General features: G+C 47.7%; 1 protein-coding gene across 1 annotated transcript in view; it reads left to right on the plus strand.

Moving 5' to 3' along the window:
• The first annotated feature begins 265 nt into the window (after positions 1–265).
• LOC128699688 (collagen alpha-1(XVII) chain) overlaps positions 266–19822 on the plus strand; it is a 129849-nt gene continuing 110292 nt past the window's right edge. Inside the window, exon 1 of the mRNA XM_070099437.1 lies at positions 266–673. Coding sequence (XP_069955538.1) covers positions 528–673 — 146 coding nt within the window. The 5' untranslated portion in view covers positions 266–527. The remainder of the gene's footprint in view (positions 674–19822) is intronic.

Genomic DNA, 19822 nt, shown 5'->3' on the forward strand with positions numbered 1-19822 from the left:
GGAAGTACAGTGCCTGTACTCTGAAGGATGAGTGAGGATGTTACAGTTCTGGTGGTGGGAAGTACAGTGCCTGTACTCTGAAGGATGAGTGAGGATGTTACAGTTCTGGTGGTGGGAAGTACAGTGCCTGTCTGAAAACTGAAATTGACGTGAAAAAACATGTGAAAGCTGTGAAATTGACGTGAAAAAACATGTGAAAGCTGTGAAATTAACGTGAAATACATGTGAAAGCAGTGAAGGTGGTTAGTGTAACACCAGGGAGTTGGTTGACAGGACGTGTTTCCTGCCTCTTTGATAACGTGTCTTAATGTTAACCCAAGAACGTTGTAGTAGTTATGTCTTTTGTATCTGCTGGTGGAGACGTTTGGTTGAGTGCTGTGATAGACCCATACAAGTGACGTGAAGCAATAGATCAGTGGGCAATAGATAAGGTTATAGTATTTTCTATCTCATAAGTGACTTGAATAGCTCACCAGATAGAGGAGGAGCCTTTGGCCTACGGAAGGCCTACGGAAAGCCATCTTGTTATGGCTCAACAGGCATTTCAGGGCGGCGCATCGGCGCACTTCAGCGGAGACTCGTCGCAGAGGGAAGTAGAAGAGGACAGTGACATTTACTGCAACAATGACACCATCATTTTCAACAGACTCCTGAAGACCAAGCAGTTGCTGGGGTAAGTGACGGTACTAGTACATTGACTGACCTTCAGAGTGGTGTCACTGGCCAGTTCACAAGCCGTTAGAGGCTTCGTAGACATTAACTGGCTGTCTTCTGGAAGTGTGCCTAGCTTGCTACGTTGAGCTACCTGGAGGGTGTTTCGGGGATGAATGCCCCCACTCTCCGGTTCACGACCAGGCTTGGTGGTGGATCAGGACCTGAGCAACCCGGCTGTTACTGATGGTCGCACCTAAACCAATGTAGGAACCACAGCCCGGCTGGTCGGGTACTGACTTTAGGTGCCTGTCCAGCTCGGTCTTGAAGGCAACCAGGGGTCTTGAAGACAACCAGTGGTCTTGAAAACAACCAGTGGTCTTGAAAACAACCAGTGGTCTTGAAAACAACCAGTGGTCTTGAAAACAACCAGGGGTCTTGAAGACAACCAGTGGTCTTGAAAACAACCAGTGGTCTTGAAGACAACCAGTGGTCTTAAAAACAACCAGTGGTCTTGAAAACAACCAGTGGTCTTGAAGACAACCAGTGGTCTTGAAGACAACCAGTGGTCTTGAAGACAACCAGTGGTCTTGAAGACAACCAGTGGTCTTGAAGACAACCAGTGGTCTTGAAGACAACCAGTGGTCTTGAAAACAACCAGTGGTCTTGAAAACAACCAGTGGTCTTGAAGACAACCAGTGGTCTTGAAGACAACCAGTGGTCTTGAAGACAACCAGTGGTCTTGAAGACAACCAGTGGTCTTGAAAACAACCAGTGGTCTTGAAAACAACCAGTGGTCTTGAAGACAACCAGTTGTCTTGAAGACAACCAGTGGTCTTGAAGACAACCAGTGGTCTTGAAGACAACCAGTGGTCTTGAAGACAACCAGTGGTCTTGAAGACAACCAGTGGTCTTGAAAACAACCAGTGGTCTTGAAAACAACCAGTGGTCTTGAAGACAACCAGTTGTCTTGAAGACAACCAGTGGTCTTGAAGGCAACCAGTGGTCTTGAAAACAACCAGTGGTCTTGAAAACAACCAGTGGTCTTGAAGACAACCAGTTGTCTTGAAGACAACCAGTGGTCTTGAAAACAACCAGTGGTCTTGAAAACAACCAGTGGTCTTGAAGACAACCAGTGGTCTTGTAGGCAGTCAGGTGTCTTGAAGGCAACCAGTGGTCTTGAAGACAGCCAGGGGTCTTGAAGGCAGTCAGGTGTCTTGAAGGCAACCAGTGGTCTTGAAGACAGCCAGGGGTCTTGAAGGCAGTCAGGTGTCTTGAAGGCAACCAGTGGTCTTGAAGACAGCCAGGGGTCTTGAAGGCAGTCAGGTGTCTTGAAGGCAACCAGGGGTCTTGAAGACAACCACTGGTCTTCAAGACAACCAAGACCACTGATTGTCTTCAAGACCAGGGGTCTTGAAGACAATTTAACCTTCAAGTATAATATTTAACTGCATTATCAACTTATGCTGCACTCTGCACTATCCTACGTGCATTGAGGTACACGGTACTGGTGATATGCAATACTGGGATACCTTGCTGGGATCATTGAGGTACAGGATACTGGTGATATGCAATACTGGGATACCTTGCAGGGATCATTGAGGTACAGGATACTGGTGTTATACAATACTGGGATACCTTGCAGGGATCATTGAGGTACAGGATACTGGTGTTATGCAATACTGGGATACCTTGCTGGGATCACTGAGGTACAGGATACTGGTGTTATACAATACTGGGATACCTTGCAGGGATCATTGAGGTACAGGATACTGGTGTTATGCAATACTGGGATACCTTGCTGGGATCACTGAGGTACAGGATACTGGTGTTATGCAATACTGGGATACCTTGCTGGGATCATTGAGGTACAGGATACTGGTGTTATGCAGTACTGGGATACCTTGCTGGGATCATTGAGGTACACGGTACTGGTGTTATGCAATACTGGGATACCTTGCTGGGATGATTGAGGTACAGGATACTGGTGTTATGCAATACTGGGATACCTTACTGGGATGATTGAGGTACAGGATACTGGTGTTATGCAATACCGGGATACCTTGTTAGGATGATTGAGGTACAGGGTAGTTTGCTGTCATTGTTGTTGTTGTGTATAGGGTCATTAAGAGCGTACACTATATCGAGTCCTGATTTACAGTGCCTGGAGAAGAAACAAAATTCCGTCTCTGGAGGCGATCGACCGCCTCCCTTACTATTCACGCGGAGAGAAAATGGTGCACATGTCCCGCCTGATGAAGATGCCGAAAATGCTGGGTTTGGTGTGTCGACTCAACGGGTCACCCTCGTGGAAACACCGGGAGACCTTTCGAATTTTCCGCATTTAAGGCCCCTAACCTCGACCAAAGTGGAAGTTCACTAAGGATTATATATGTGTCCCTAATGCCCCTGAAGCCAGCAGGAAGGCACAGGTACAGCCCCGGATCTGCTGACAGTCTGGAGGGTCAAACCCTTCCCCATTGAGGAGGGGTAGGGTCAAAGACTGCACTTCGAATATGTATAAGGCCGTATGGAGGAGAGTCTGTGCAGAGTGGTAATGGTGGCACCACAGTAGGAAGTGCTACATTGTCTCAGGCTGAGAGGGACACCACGGGCAGTGCGGATGAACTGCAGTGCAGATGAATGCCCAACCTGGAGGCAGGTCAGTGCAACATCCACTGAACAATTGAGATGGCAAGCCCAAGAACAGGGGCTGTTGAAAGATCGGATTAAGCTTAGTACCAAAGAAGAAAGGGATCGTGTCAGATCCCCTTACCATAAACAGCAGATTTCCTCCCAAACTACCTTTGTGAAATCACTGCGGCCCAGTGCAAGGGGAAGTAATGGTAGGGTGTGTGTGTGTACTCACCTAGTTGAGGTTGCAGGGGTCGAGTCCTAGCTCCTGGCTCTGCCTCTTCACTGGTCGCTACTAGGTCACTCTCCCTGAACCGTGAGCTTTATCATACCTCTGCTTAAAGCTATGTATGGATCCTGCCTCCACTACATCGCTTCCCAAACTATTCCACTTCCTGACTACTCTGTGACTGAAGAAATACTTCCTAACATTCCTGTGATTCATCTGTGTCTTCAACTTCCAACTGTGTCCCCTTGCTGGTGTGTCCCATCTCTGGAACATTCTGTCTTTGTCCACCTTGTCAATTCCTCTCAGTATTTTGTAAGTCGTTATCATGTCCCCCCTATCTCTCCTGTCCTCCAGTGTCGTCAGGTTGATTTCCCTTAACCTCTCCTCGTAGGACATACCTCTTAGCTCTGGGACTAGTCTTGTTGCAAACCTTTGCACTTTCTCTAGTTTCTTTACACGCTAGGCTAGGTGTGGGTTCCAAACTGGTGCCGCATACTCCAATATGGGCCTAACGTACACGGTGTACAGGGTCCTGAACCATTCCTTATTAAGATGTCGGAATGCTGTTCTGAGGTTTGCTAGGCGCCCATATGCTGCAGCAGTTATTTGGTTGATGTGCTCTTCAGGAGATGTGCCTGGTGTTATACTCACCCCAAGATCTTTTTCCTTGAGTGATGTTTGTAGTCTCTGGCCCCCTAGACTGTACTCCGTCTGCGGTCTTCTTTGCCCTTCCCCAATCTTCATGACTTTGCACTTGGTGGGGTTGAACTCCAGGAGCCAATTGCTGGACCAGGTCTGCAGCCTGTCCAGATCTCTTTGTAGTTCTGCCTGGTCTTCAATCAAATGAATTCTCATCAACTTCACGTCATCTGCAAACAGGGACACTTCGGAGTCTGTTCCTTCCGTCATGTCGTTCACAAATACCAGAAACAGCACTAGTCCTAGGACTGACCCCTGTGGGACCCCGCTGGTCACAGGTGCCCACTCTGACACCACCTCGCCACGTACTATGACTCGCTGCTGTCTTCCTGACAAGTATTCCCTGATCCATTGTAGTGCCTTCCCTGTTATCCCTGCTTGTGTGTGTGTGTGTGTACTCACCTATTTGTACTCACCTATTTGTGGTTGCAGGGGTCGAGTCATAGCTCCTGGCCCCGCCTCTTCGCTGATTGCTACTAGGTCCTCTCTCTCCCTGCCCCATGAACTTTATCATACCTCGCCTTAAAACTATGTATGGTTCCCGCCTCCACTACGTCACTTTCTAGGCTATTCCACGGTCTGACTACTATATGATTGAAGAAATACTTCCTAACATCCCTTTGATTCATCTGAGTCTTCAACTTCCAATTGTGACCTCTTGTGTCTGTGTCCCCTCTCTGGAACATCCCGTCTTTGTCCACCTTGTCTATTCCGCGCAGTATTTTATATGTCGTTATCATGTCCCCCCTGACCCTCCTGTCCTCCAGTGTCGTCAGGCCGATTTCCCTCAACCTTTCTTCATAGGACAATCCCGTAGCTCTGGGACTAGCCTTATTGCAAACCTTTGCACTTTCTCTAATTTCTTGACGTGCTTGACTAGGTGTGGATTCCAAACTGGTGCTGCATACTCCAGTATGGGCCTGACGTAAATGGTATACAGAGTCTTGAACGAATCCTTACTGAGGTATCAGAACACTATCCATCGGTTTGCCAGGCGTCCGTATGCTGCAGCAGTTATCTGATTGATGTGCGCCTCAGGAGATATGCTCGGTGTTATACTCACCCCCAGATCTTTTTCCTTGAGTGAGGTTTGCAGTCTTTGGCCATCTAAACTATATTGTGTCTGCGGTCTTCTTTGCCCTTCCCCAATCTTCATGACTTTGCATTTGGCAGGGTTAAACTCAAGGAGCCAGTTGCTGGACCAGGCTTGTAGCCTGTCCAGGTCTCTTTGTAGTCCTGCCTGATCCTCATCCGATTTGATTCTTCTCATTAACTTCACATCATCTGCAAACAAGGACACTTCTGAGTCTATCCCTTCCGTTATGTCGTTCACATATACCAAGAACAGCACAGGTCCTAGGACTGACCCCTGTGGAACCCCGCCCGTGTGTGTGTGTGTGTGTGTGTGTGTGTGTGTGTACTCACCTAATTGTACTCACCTAATTGTGGTTGCAGGGGTCGAGACTTAGCTCCTGGCCCTGCCTCTTCACTGATCGTTACTGGGTCCTCTCTCTCTCTGCTTCCTGAGCTTTGTCATACCTCTTCTTAAAACTATGTATGGTTCCTGCCTCCACTACTTCACTTGCTAGGCTATTCCACTTGCTGACAACTCTATGACTGAAGAAATACTTCCTAACGTCCCTGTGACTCGTCTGAGTCTTCAGCTTCCAGTTGTGACCCCTTGTCCCTGTGTCCCCTCTCTGGAACATCCTATCTCTGTCCACCTTGTCTATTCCCCGCAGTATCTTGTATGTCGTTATCATGTCTCCCCTGACCTTTCTGTCCTCCAGTGTCGTCAGTCCGATTTTACTTAACCTTTCCTCGTACGACATTCCCTTGAGCTCTGGGACTAGCCTTGTTGCAAACCTTTGTACTTTCTCTAACTTCTTGACGTGCTTGACCAGGTGTGGGTTCCAGACTGGTGCTGCATACTCCAGTATGGGCCTAACATACACAGTGTACAGTGTCTTGAACGATTCTTTATTAAGGTATCGGAACGCTATTCTCAGGTTTGCCAGGCGCCCGTATGCTGCAGCAGTTATTTGGTTGATGTGTGCCTCCGGTGATGTGCTTGGTGTTATGGTCACCCCAAGGTCTTTCTCCCTGAGTGAGGTCTATAGTCTTTGTCCACCTAGCCTATACTCTGTCTGCAGTCTTCTTTGCCCCTCCCCAATCTTCATGACTGCATTTGGCTGGATTGAATTCGAGAAGCCAGTTACTAGACCACATGTCCAGCCTGTCCAGGTCTCTTTGCAGTCCTGCCTCATCCTCGTCTGATTTAATTCTTCTCATCAACTTCACATCATCTGCGAACAGGGACACTTCAGAGTCTATTCCTTCCATCATGTCGTTCACATATATCAAAAATAGCACTGGTCCTAGAACTGACCCCTGTGGGACCCTGCTCGTAACAGGCGCCCACTGTGATGCCTCTTCACGTACCATGACTCGTTGCTGCCTCCCTGTCAGGTATTCCCTTATCCATTGCAGTGCCCTCCCTTTTACATGCGCCTGATCCTCCAGCTTCTGCACTAATCTCTTGTGGGGAACTGTGTCAAAGGCCTTCCTGCAGTCTAGGAAAATGCAATCTACCCACCCCTCTCTCTCGTGTCTTACTTATGTTACCTTGTCATAAAACTCCAGGAGGTTTGTGATACAGGATTTGCCTTCCATGAACCCATGCTGGTTTTCATTTATAATCTTGTTCCTTTCCAGGTGTTCGACCACTCTCCTCCTGATAATCTTCTCCATGACTTTGCACACAATACATGTCAGAGACACAGGTCTGTAGTTTAGTGCCTCGTTTCTGTTTCCTTTCTTAAATATGGGGACTACATTAGCTGTCTTCCATTTCTCAGGTAGTTGCCCAGTTTCAAGGGATGTGTTGAAGATTGTGGTTAGAGGCACGCACAGCATCTCTGCTCCTTCTCTAAGGACCCATGGGGAGATGTCCGGTCCCATCGCTTTTGAGGTGTCAAGGTGACTTAAGAGCTTCTTCACCTCCTCCTCAGTTGTTCGTATGTCATCCAACACTTGTTGGTATATTCCCTCTTGATGTTCCCTTCTGTGCTGTCTTCCCACAGCCCTTCCTGTCTCTACTGTAAAAACTTCCTTAAATCTCCTGTTCAGCTCCTCACATACCTCCTGATCATTTCTTGTGAGTTCTCCACCTTCTGTCCTTAATCTGATCACCTGGTCTTTGACTGTTGTCTTCCTCCTGATGTGGCTATACAACAGTTTCGGGTCAGTCTTGATTCTTGATGCTATGTCATTTTCATACTGTTGCTGGGCCTCCCTCCTTACCTGTGCATACTCATTCCTGGCTCTGCGACTGATCTCCCTATTTTCGTGTGTTCTCTGCCTTCTGTACTTTTTCCATTCTCTATTGCACTTTGTTTTTGCCTCCTTACACCGTTGGGTAAACCAGGGGCTCGTTCCGGTCTTCCCATTGTTACTGTTGCCCTTGGGAATAAACTTTTCCACTGCCTCCTTGCATTTTGTTGTTACATATTCCATCATTTCATTTACTGGCTTTCCTGCCAGTTCTCTGTCCCACTGGACCTCCCGCAGGAAGTTCTTCAACCCTATGTAGTCCCCTCTTTTATAGTCAGGCTTTTCCCATTCAACTCCTGTTATTCTCTCCACTTGCAGCTCTACTATGTATTCAAAGCACAGAACCACGTGGTCGCTAGCTCCTAGGGGACTCTCATACTTGATGTCCTCAATGTCTGAGTTGCCCAGGGTGAACACAAGGTCCAATCTTGCTGGTTCATCCTCCCCTCTCACTCTGGTAGTGTCCTTAACATGTTGGTGCATGAGGTTTTCCAGCACCACGTCCAACATCCTGGCTCTCCATGTTTTGGGACCCCCATGTGGCTCCAGGTTTTCCCAGTCGATCTCCCTGTGGTTGAAATCCCCCATAACCAGCAACTTTGCTCTGTTGGAATGAGCTCTTCTTGCCACCTCAGCAAGTGTGTCCACCATTGCTCTGTTGCTCTCTTCATATTCCTCTCTTGGCCTCCTGCAGTTCTGTTGTGGATTATACATCACTGCAATGACCACTTTGTGTTCCCCAGACTGAAGTGTGCCTACTATGTAGTCTCTTTCTCCCGTCTCATCTATGCCTTCCATTTTCTCTAATTTCCATCTGTTTTTTACGAGCAGAGCAACCCCACCTCCCCCCCTGCCCCTTCTATCTTTCCTCATGATCTGGTATCCTGGTGGGAAGATTGCATCTGTTATTGTCTCCGTGAGTTTTGTTTCTGTAACTGCTATGATGTCTGGGGACTTCTCATTGATTCTTTCTTGCCATTCCTCATGTTTATTCGTTAATCCATCTGCATTTGTGTACCAAACCTTCAACTTCTGTTCTAATACTGTAACTGTGGTGCGGGGGGTGGAAACAGAGGGATCGGTGTGTGATGGTTGGTTTGGATTGTTCACTTGCCTTGGGGGTGTCGTGGCTGGAGTCCTTCTGCAGGTGTTTCTGGGGGGTGTGCTTGTCCTTCCATTTGATCCTGTGTGTGTGTGTGTGTGTGTGTGTGTGTGTGTGTGTGTGTGTGTGTGTGTGTGTGTGTGTGTGTATGTATGTGTGTGTGTGTGTGTGTGTGTGTATGTATGTGTGTGTGTGTGTGTGTGTGTGTGAGGGAGGCTACTTGATCAGCTAATTCTTTGTCCTGAATGCCAACATGAGCTGGTACACACTGAAGGGAGATGCTCCAACCTGGAGTTCACAAGTAGTGCAGAAGAAGATGCATGTGCCAGACGAAGAAATGGGGACACTGTGGACAGGCAGAACACAGAAGTGCCAGGGAAGATTACGAATCAGAGAAGAGAACTACAGCCTCAAGTGTAGGGTTATAAAGGGCAAAAATCAAAGCCTGGTGAATGGCAAAGAGCCTCCCTTCTAGGACTGAGTGAGCGGGTTATCACCACCAAGTTTGACACAGAGAAAGATCAGCGAAGCATCTGAGGACACAGGAGGAGGAAAAGTTCATGCTGAGCCATCCATATAGATGGAGAATGTAGAATCATATGTGACATCACGAAACTCTTCAAAGAGAAACACTGTCATCTGAGGAGTCTTCCTTTTCCTGCATGGCTAGTCCAGATGGATGTACCTTTCCAGGTTCGTCCTAAAGGGGACCTTGGAGTGAAGAGGGGAGGGAGTCAGCACAGGCATAGGGAGTGATAGGCAGCCCAAGGAATATCAAGCCCTGCCCATAACAGAAGCTGCCACCCACACCTGTGGAAAGGGGCAGCAGGGGTGAGTATGAGGCAAAGAGGCCAAATATTGGAGTCACAAGCACTCCCTCACCATTCTCACTGATGAGGGGGGGGGGAACTATCCAAGACTGCAATGGGGACGGAGGGAAATGCCCCAAGCATACTGTGGATGTCCGAATTCTAGAGAATGTCCAGGTGGTGAAGAGAGGACGGAGAGGCCAATCCATATACTTCACGTACGTGAGCTTGCTGTGAACCATAGTGCCAGAGATCCGGCGCATAAGCACTAAGCATGCACAGGTGACGTGAAGGGACATTTTATGCTTCCTCTATGTCAAGAGTGTGGCATCCAAGGTGACACCAAACCACCGATGAGAGACCAGTGGGATTGGTGCCTGACCCAATGGAGAAGATGGAAGAGAGAGTCATCGTCGAGTAAAACATAAGAGGCGAAACTTGGTGACACTGACCTCCAAACCCTAAGTGGTGGCCCACAACATTATGCACTGTAGGGCATTCTGGAGTTTTTTCTGAGCCACCAGCAGGGAAGTGGGGCTGTACATAAGGACCACATAATCTGCGTACACCAGGGAATGTGTACAGAAAAAAGTCATGGACGGAGAGCAGATCCCTGGGGCACTCCCCAGCACATGGGACAGGGTGAGGACATCGTGCCACCACTTGCAACCCGGAAGATCCTCTCTTGAAAAAAGTTGCGTATCCAATGAAGGGGAGCTCCTGCCAGCCCCATGCAGTCCAACTTAAAAAGAATTGTCGTGTGAGATGCAAAGTCATATGCTCCACGCAAGTCCAAAAAGGCCGCCAAAAGAATCTCCCGGTTTTCAAATGAAGTATGTTCTAACTGCACAAACTGAAGCAAGGAATTGAGGGAGGAGAGGCCTTCACAGAAGCCACTCTGGTTTTCAGACAATAGTTCATGTTCCTCAGTCTACCATGAGAGATGGGCAGCCACCAGACATACCATCACCTTACCCAAACAGGGCAGTTAGGCACTGGGCCAGTAAGAGCCTGGCTGAGTAGCATCTTTGCCTGGTTTCAGAATGGACACCAGTAGCGAGTGCTTCCACACCTCAGGAAAAACCCCCGTCTGACCAACTGCATCGAAAACCACTGGAACGGCATCAGTACAAGGGGAAAGAGGCATATGGAGCAAAAATGAATATGGGAGGTTATCTTCTCTAGGAGAACAGCATGAGGAAAGCTGGGAGAGTGCCCACTGCAGTTTGTGGAGACTAAAGGGGGACGCCATACCTGCAGTCAACCCCAGGCAATGTAGGAGGCTGGGGACCCCATCTGATCACCTTAGAAGGTAGAGGAGGGGAAAGAGCAAATACAGGCCCAAAGAAATCAGTGAACAACTCTGCTTTATCTTGAGGCAAAAGTGGCATTGCACCATCCCCCAGTAGTGTAAAAGAACTTGATCCTAACATAGAATGAAAGAAGCACCAGGCCCGGCTAGCAGAGGTGTGAAAAGAGAACAGAAAGAAGCACATGATGTGCGCTTTGCATCTGTCCTTCGGTAGGCTAACTGCAAAGTCCTTGAATGTCAGCACTGCCATGATGTCCATGCCTGTCAACGCATCTTCACCGCCTGGAAACACTCATCTGTCCACCATGGGACGCGGGGGTGTGAATGGGAGAAGGTTCCGGAAAGGTGGAATAAATGGGAGCCTACCTTTAGCATGGCCCCTTAAGGGATGTGACAGCATCATCCAGCACAAGGTGCTGCAGAGATGCCCATAGATGAGGGTGCCACAAACGAAGGAGGCAGGGACTGACAGCCGGTGACTGGTTTCAAGGATTGCAGGATGGAATTACATTCATTGAGTGAAAGGGACTGGGCCCTGCCAGAGTTTGCCAAATCAAGAGTTTGGCGATACGCTGGGCAATACTGGGATGTAACTTTGTGGGTTCCTTTACAAAATTAGCAGGGAACACCATCCTTCATTGTTGGGTGAAACCCTTTACAGTTAGCTCACTATGCCCAAACACTTCCGACACTGAAGGAGAGGAAAAGTACAAGGAAGAATGGGAACTTTAAAATTACCAAAAGTGACAAACATTGAGGGAGCACTCAAGAAGCATACACAAACTATATGAATCAAGAGGCTCCAAACCTCCCTCAGACCTAGGTTGTCCCCTTCACTCAAGATCAACTCAGAATGAGTCTCCTCATCTTTGAGAGAAGGAGGAATAGGCCCAATTTGCCATAACGGCAACCGGCTGCAAAGATCAAGGAGCAGACCTGACAACGCTCCATGTACCTAAGACCTAAATGGAACCAAGTGATAAATTCCTGGCCAGGAAGGACTGATAATGAAGCCTTAGCCTAAGTGCAATGCCCCTACCGATTTGCTGGACACCCCATCCACACAGGCCTTGCCGAGTGGAGAGCTACTGATCTCATCGGTGACCTGTGGGTTAGTGAAGGGTGTACCACCATCCATGGGCCATACAAAAGCCAACATCACATTTTGAGTAAGTTGGGGTGGCAAAGGAGCCGAATCTAGGAGATAGGTAGGTGGGCGTTTTGAGCCAGATAGGTGCCTGTCTACCTCGTCGATCTCAAGGGCCCATTTATTCAGCCCGGTTGTTGACACTAGCCATATCATAGCCCGGAGATGATGAAACTATGGTCGACTGAGTGAGGGTCAGATGGGGGCTACCCGCCCACTGCGGTGCAGGATATCCCAGTTTAACACACCAGATTTGGGCAAGAGACCACCGCCTTATAGGAAACACCGTAAAACACGCACACAAGAAAAAGAAAATGATGAAGAAAAGCGTGCAAAACAAACAGGACCGTCACCGCTGACAAGCAACCCAGAAAGTTCAGGGAAACACGTCTGCACTCCCGAGCTACAGGATACCCATGTTATGCAATACTGGGATGCCCCCTGGGGTCGTTGATGTACAGGAGACTGGTGTTATGTAATACAAGAATCATTGATGTACAGGGGACTGGTGTTATGTAACACAGGGATCATTGATGTACAGGGGACTGGTGTTATGTAACACAAGGATCATTGATGTACAGGGGACTGGTGTTATGTAACACAGGGATCATTGATGTACAGGAGACTGCTGTTATGTAACACAAGGATCATTGATGTACAGGGGACTGGTGTTATGTAACACAGGGATCATTGATGTACAGGAGACTGGTGTTATGTAACACAGGGATCATTGATGTACAGGGGATTCGTGTTATGTAACACAGGGATCATTGGTGTACAGGGGACTGGTGTTATGTAACACAGGGATCATTGGTGTACAGGGGACTGGTGTTATGTAACACAGGGATCATTGATGTAGAGAGGACTGGTGTTAGGTAACACAGGGATCATTGATGTACAGGGGATTGGTGTTATGTAACACAGGGATCATTGATGTAGAGAGGACTGGTGTTAGGTAACACAGGGATCATTGATGTACAGGGGACTGGTGTTATGTAACACAGGGATCATTGGTGTACAGGGGACTGGTGTTATGTAACACAGGGATCATTGATGTAGAGAGGACTGGTGTTATGTAACACAAGGATCATTGATGTACAGGGGATTGGTGTTATGTAACACAGGGATCATTGATGTAGAGAGGACTGGTCTTATGTAACACAGGGATCATTGATGTAGAGAGGACTGGTCTTATGTAACACAGGGATCATTGATGTAGAGAGGACTGGTCTTATGTAACACAGGGATCATTGATGTAGAGAGGACTGGTGTTATGTAACACAGGGGTCATTGATGTACAGGGGACTGGTGTTATGTAACAGGGATCATTGATGTACAGGAGACTGGTGTTATGTAACACAGGGATCATTGATGTACAGGGGACTGGTTTTATGTAACACAGGGATCATTGATGTACAGGAGACTGGTGTTATGTAACACAGGGATCATTGATGTACAGGGGATTCGTGTTATGTAACACAGGGATCATTGGTGTACAGGGGACTGGTGTTATGTAACACAGGGATCATTGGTGTACAGGGGACTGGTGTTATGTAACACAGGGATCATTGATGTAGAGAGGACTGGTTTTAGGTAACACAGGGATCATTGATGTACAGGGGATTGGTGTTATGTAACACAGGGATCATTGATGTAGAGAGGACTGGTGTTAGGTAACACAGGGATCATTGATGTACAGGGGACTGGTGTTATGTAACACAGGGATCATTGGTGTACAGGGGACTGGTGTTATGTAACACAGGGATCATTGATGTAGAGAGGACTGGTGTTATGTAACACAAGGATCATTGATGTACAGGGGATTGGTGTTATGTAACACAGGGATCATTGATGTAGAGAGGACTGGTGTTAGGTAACACAGGGATCATTGATGTACAGGGGACTGGTGTTATGTAACACAGGGATCATTGATATAGAGAGGACTGGTGTTATGTAACACAGGGATCATTGATGTAGAGAGGACTGGTGTTATGTAACACAGGGATCATTGATGTAGAGAGGACTGGTGTTATGTAACACAGGGATCATTGATGTAGAGAGGACTGGTGTTATGTAACACAGGGGTCATTGATGTACAGGGGACTGGTGTTATGTAACAGAGATCATTGATGTACAGGAGACTGGTGTTATGTAACACAGGGATCATTGATGTAGAGAGGACTGTTGTTATGTAACACAGGGTTCATTGATGTACAGGGGACTGGTGTTATGTAACACAGGGATCATTGATGTACAGGAGACTGGTGTTATGTAACACAGGATAATTGATGTACAGGGGACTGGTGTTATGTAACACAGGATAATTGATGTACAGGGGACTGGTGTTATGTAACACATGACCATTGATGTACAGGGGACTGGTGTTATGTAACACGATGATCATTGATGTACAGGGGACTGGTGTTATGTAACACGATGATCATTGATGTACAGGGGATTGGTGTTATGTAACACAGGATCATTGATGTACAGGGGACTGGTGTTATGTAACACGATGATCATTGATGTACAGGGGGACTGGTGTTATGTAACACAGGGATCATTGAGGTACAGGGGACTGGTGTTATGTAACACAAAGATCATTTAGGTACAGGGGACTGGTGTTATGTAACACAGGGATCATTGAGGTACAGGGGACTGGTGTTATGTAACACAGGGATCATTGATGTACAGGGGACTGGTGTTATGTAACACAGGGATCATTGAGGTACAGGGGACTGGTGTTATGTAACACAGGGATCATTGAGGTACTGGGGACTGGTGTTATGTAACACAGGGATCATAGATGTACAGGGGACTGGTGTTATGTAACACAAAGATCATTTAGATACAGGGGACTGGTGTTATGTAACACAGGGATCATTGAGGTACAGGGGACTGGTGTAGACAGCCTGTACTGTCTGCACAGACAGCCCATGCTGTCTGCCAGCTTAGTTCATATTTCGCGCCACTCAAGTGCTGCCACCTATAGGCCTTGCCACTTCAGTATGCCCAGACTTGCCTCGCCCTCACTCTCACAGCGGCCTAGCAACAGCACACAAGGCCTCCCAGCTCTCTCTCGTGGGCATGGCCCTCCCGGGCCATGGGCACAAACACACAAGCCTGTGTAACCCACAACGACTTAACAATAAACTAAGAAGCCTCCGAAGACATATCATTCACACCCCGCTACCAGAATACCAAAATAAGCGCCGTTATACTGGTGTATTGTAACACAAAGATCATTTAGGTACAGGGGACTTGTGTTGTGTAACACAGGGATCAGTGAGGTACAGGGGACTGGTGTTATGTAATACAGGGATCATTAAGGTACAGGGGACTGGTGTTATGTAACACAGGGATCATTGATGTTCTGGGGACTGGTGTTATGTAACACAGGGATCATTGAGGTACTGGGGACTGGTGTTATGTAACACAGGGATCATTGAGGTACTGGGTACTGGTGTTATGTAACACAGGGATCATTGAGGTACAGGGGACTGGTGTTATGTAACACAGGGATCAGTGAGGTACTGGGGACTGGTGTTATGTAACACAGGGATCATAGATGTACAGGGGACTGGTGTTATGTAACACAGGGATCATAGATGTACAGGGGACTGGTGTTATGTAACACAGGGATCATAGATGTACAGGGGACTGGTGTTATGTAACACAGGGATCATTGATGTACAGGGGACTGGTGTTATGTAACACAGGGATCATAGATGTACAGGGGACTGGTGTTATGTAACACAGGGATCATTGAGGTACTGGGGACTGGTGTTATGTAACACAGGGATCATTGAGGTACTGGGGACTGGTGTTATGTAACACAGGGATCATAGATGTACAGGGGACTGGTGTTATGTAACACAGGGGTCATTGATGTACAAGGGACTGGTAGCATAATAACCCGCACCTAGGAGAGAGGAGCTTACGACAGTTTCGGTCACACTCGGACCATTTACAAAGTCACACCTCAGAAAAGGGAGAAGGAGCCAGTGTATAATGGACCAGCTGGCAGGGACGGAGTGGGAGGAGTAGTAGTAATAGAGGTAAGACTGGTAGTGGAAGTGGTAGTAAATGTAGTGGTAGTGGTAGTAAATGTAGTGGAAGTGGTAGTAAATGTAGTGGAAGTGGTAGTAAATGTAGTGCTAGTGTAAAGTAGTGGAATTGTGCTTGGTGAAACAAGAATGTTAAGTGGGAGAGAATAAGGAGGCATTAGTGAAGGTAAGATGCAATGGTAGTAGTAGTAGTAGTAGTTGGTGGCAGTGGTGGTGGTAGGGTGGCAGTAGGTGGTGGCAGTGGTGGTAGGTGGTAGTGGTGGTAGGCAGGTGGTAGGTGGCGGTGGTGGTGGCGGTGGTGGTGGCGGTGGTGGTGGTGGTGGCAGGTGGTGGTGGTGGCGGTGGTGGTGGTGGTGGTGGCGGTGGTGGTGGTGGTGGTGGTGGACGGTGGTGGTGGCAGTGGTGGTGGTTGGTTGGTGGTGGTGGTGGTGGTGGCGGTGGTGGTGGATGGTGGTGGCGGTGGTAGGTGGTGGTGGCAGGTGGTGGTGGTGGTGGTGGTGGCGGTGGTGGTGGTGGTGGTGGTGGTGGTGGTGGCAGTAGGTGGTGGTGGTGGTGGCTGTGGTGGTGGTGGTGGTGGCTGTGGTGGTGGTGGTGGTGGTGGCTGTGGTGGTGGTGGTGGTGGTGGTGGTGGTGGTGGCGGTGGTGGTGGTGGTGGTGGCAGGTGGTGGTGGTGGCGGTGGTGGTGGTGGTGGTGGTGGCGGTGGTGGTGGCTGGTGGTGGTGGTAGGTGGTGGTGGTGGTGGTGGCGGTGGTGGTGGTGGTGGCGGTGGTGGTGGACGGTGGTGGTGGCGGTGGTGGTGGTAATGGTGGCAGGTGGTAGGTGGTGGTAGGTGGTGGCGGTGGTAGGTGGTAGGTGGTGGCAGGTGGTGGTGGGTAGTAGTAGTAGTAGTAGTAGTAGTGGAGACAGTCAAAGGCCAGGAGAGAAAGTACCGAAGGAGAGCTAAGAGCCCACAAGGGGTAAGACCAGAAACACAGGGAGGAAAAAATAAATGAGAAAACACCCAAGGCAGAAGAAAGGAAACCCAGAATAAGAAAAGGGAAAATAGGAAAGGAGAATAGGTAGAAAGAATAGGTGAAAAGAAGAATCAGGTTAAGTCACGAGTGTTGTGAAATTTGGAGCATTTGTCTACGTAATGGGAAAGGAAAGCATATACAGAGACAAAGCCAGAGACTAAGATTCATACAAGGAAAGTTGTGTATTATGGAGGATTCAACCAGACGGCGACTGTGAAAGTTAGAAGTAGTGTAGACAGTTTTAGCGGAAGTCAGTAGGATAACTGTGATCTCTAACATGACAGAAAAGAGCATTGTTAGTGTCGGCAAGCCTAACACTATTTTTGTGCTCCCTGAGTCTGTCAGAAAGAGAACGGCCATTTTCTCCAAAGTAATAGAGAGTACAAGAGGAACATGGAATAAATTAGACAGGAGCATCTATAGCAGAAGGAGAGATATGAACTAGATTACTGCCAAGAGTGTTTGTTTGGCTAAAAGTAAGTCTGATGTCTAAGGAATGGAGAGAGTTGTTGAGATATTTGAATTATTGTTTCTATGTGATACTGGGATCATCTGATACAGGGGACTGGTGTTTTGTACCACTGGGATACAGGAGACTGGTGTTTTGTGCCACTGGGATACAGAAGACTAGTGTTTTGTACCACTGGGATACAGGAGACTGGTGTTTTGTACCACTTGGATACAGGAGACTGGTGTTTTGTACCACTGGGATACAGGAGACTGGTGTTTTGTGCCACTGGGATACAGGAGATTGGTGTTTTGTACCACTGGGATACAGGAGACTGGTGTTTTGTGCCACTGGGATACAGGAGACTAGTGTTTTGTATCACTGGGATACAGGAGACTGGTGTTTTGTTCCACTGGGATACAGGAGACTGGTGTTTTGTACCACTGGGATACAGGGGACTGGTGTTATGTTCCACTGGGATACAGGGGACTGGTGTTTTGTACCACTGGGATACAGGAGACTGGTGTTATGTAACACTGGGATACAGGAGACTGGTGTTTTGTACCACTGGGATACAGGAGACTGGTGTTATGTAACACTGGGATACAGGGGACTGGTGTTTTGTACCACTGGAATACAAGGGACTGGAGTTTACCTGGAGAGAGTTCCGGGGGTCAACGCCCCCGCGGCCTGGTCTGTGACCAGGTCTCATGGTGGATCAATGCCTGATCAACCAGGCTGTTACTGCTGGCTTCACGCAATCCAATGTACAAGCCACAGCCCGGTTGGTCAGGTACCGACTTTAGGTGCCTGTCCAGTGCCTGCTTGAAGACAGCTAGGGGTCTATTGGTAATCCCCCTTATGTATGTATGTAGTATAAGTGGCTTTGGCATACTGCTCTTATCTGTATTTTTTTGTACCTCTGTATGTGTGCACAAATTGAAAATAAATAAATAAAAAAATAAATAAATGCTGGGAGGCAGTTGAACAGTCTTGGGCCACTGACACTTATTGTATTGTCTCTTAACGTGCTAATGACACCCCTGCTTTTCATTGGGGGGATGTTGCATCGTCTGCCAAGTCTTTTGCTTTCGTTGTGAGTGATTTTTGTGTGCAAGTTCGGTACTAGTCCCTCTAGGATTTTCCAGGTGTATATAATCATGTATCTCTCTCACCTGCGTTCCAGGGAGTACAGGTTCAGGAACTTCAAGCGCTCCCAGTAATTGAGGTGTTTTATCTCCGTTATGCGCACCGTGAAGGTTCTCTGTATATTTTCTAGGTCAGCAATTTCACCTGCCTTGAAAGGTGCTGTTAGTGTGCAGCAATATTCCAGCCTAGATAGAACAAGCGACCTGAAGAGTGTCATCATGGGCTTGGCATCCTTAGTTTTGAAGGTTCTCATTATCCATCCTGTCATTTTTCTAGCAGATGCGATTGATACAATGTTATGGTCCTTGAAGGTGAGATCCTCCGACATGATCACTCCCAGGTCTTTGACGTTGGTGTTTCGCTCTATTTTGTGGCCAGAATTTGTTTTGTACTCTGATGAAGATTTAATTTCCTCATGTTTACCATATCTGAGTACGTAATTGAAATTTCTCATCGTTGAACTTCATATTGTTTTCTGCAGCCCATTGAAAGATTTGGTTGATGTTCGCCTGGAGCCTTGCAGTGTCTGCAATGGAAGACACTGTCATGCAGATTCGGGTGTCATCTGCAAAGGAAGACACGGTGCTGTGGCTGACATCGTTGTCTATGTCAGATATGAGGATGAGAAACAAGATGGGAGCGAGTACTGTGCCTTGTGGAACAGAGCTTTTCACCGTAGCCGCCTCAAACTTTACTCTGTTGACTACTACTCTTTGTGTTCTGTTTGTGAGGAAGTTATAGATCCATCTACCAACTTTTCCTGTTGCTCCTTTAGCACGCATTTTGTGCGCTATTACGCCATGGTCACACTTGTTGAAGGCTTTTGCAAAGTCTGTGTATATTACATCTGCATTCTTTTTGTCTTCTAGTGCATCTAGGACCTTGTCGTAGTGATCCAGTAGTTGGCACAGACAGGAGCGACCTGCTCTAAACCCATGTTGCCCTGGGTTGTGTAATTGATGGATATCTAAATGGGTGGCAATCTTGCTTCTTAGGACCCTTTCAAAGATTTTTTTTATATGGGATGTTAGTGCTATCGGTCTGTAGTTCTTTGCTATTGCTTTACTGCCCACTTTGTGGAGTGGGGCTATGTCTGTTGTTTTTAGTAACTGTGGGATGACCCCAGTGTCCATGCTCCCTCTCCATAGGATGGTAAAAGCACGTGATAGGGGCTTCTTGCAGTCCTTGATGAACACGGAGTTCCATGTGTCTGGCCCTGGGGCAGAGTG

Source organism: Cherax quadricarinatus, chromosome 67 (genome assembly GCF_038502225.1).
Source record: "Cherax quadricarinatus isolate ZL_2023a chromosome 67, ASM3850222v1, whole genome shotgun sequence".
In the NCBI taxonomy this organism is placed as follows: domain Eukaryota; kingdom Metazoa; phylum Arthropoda; class Malacostraca; order Decapoda; family Parastacidae; genus Cherax; species Cherax quadricarinatus.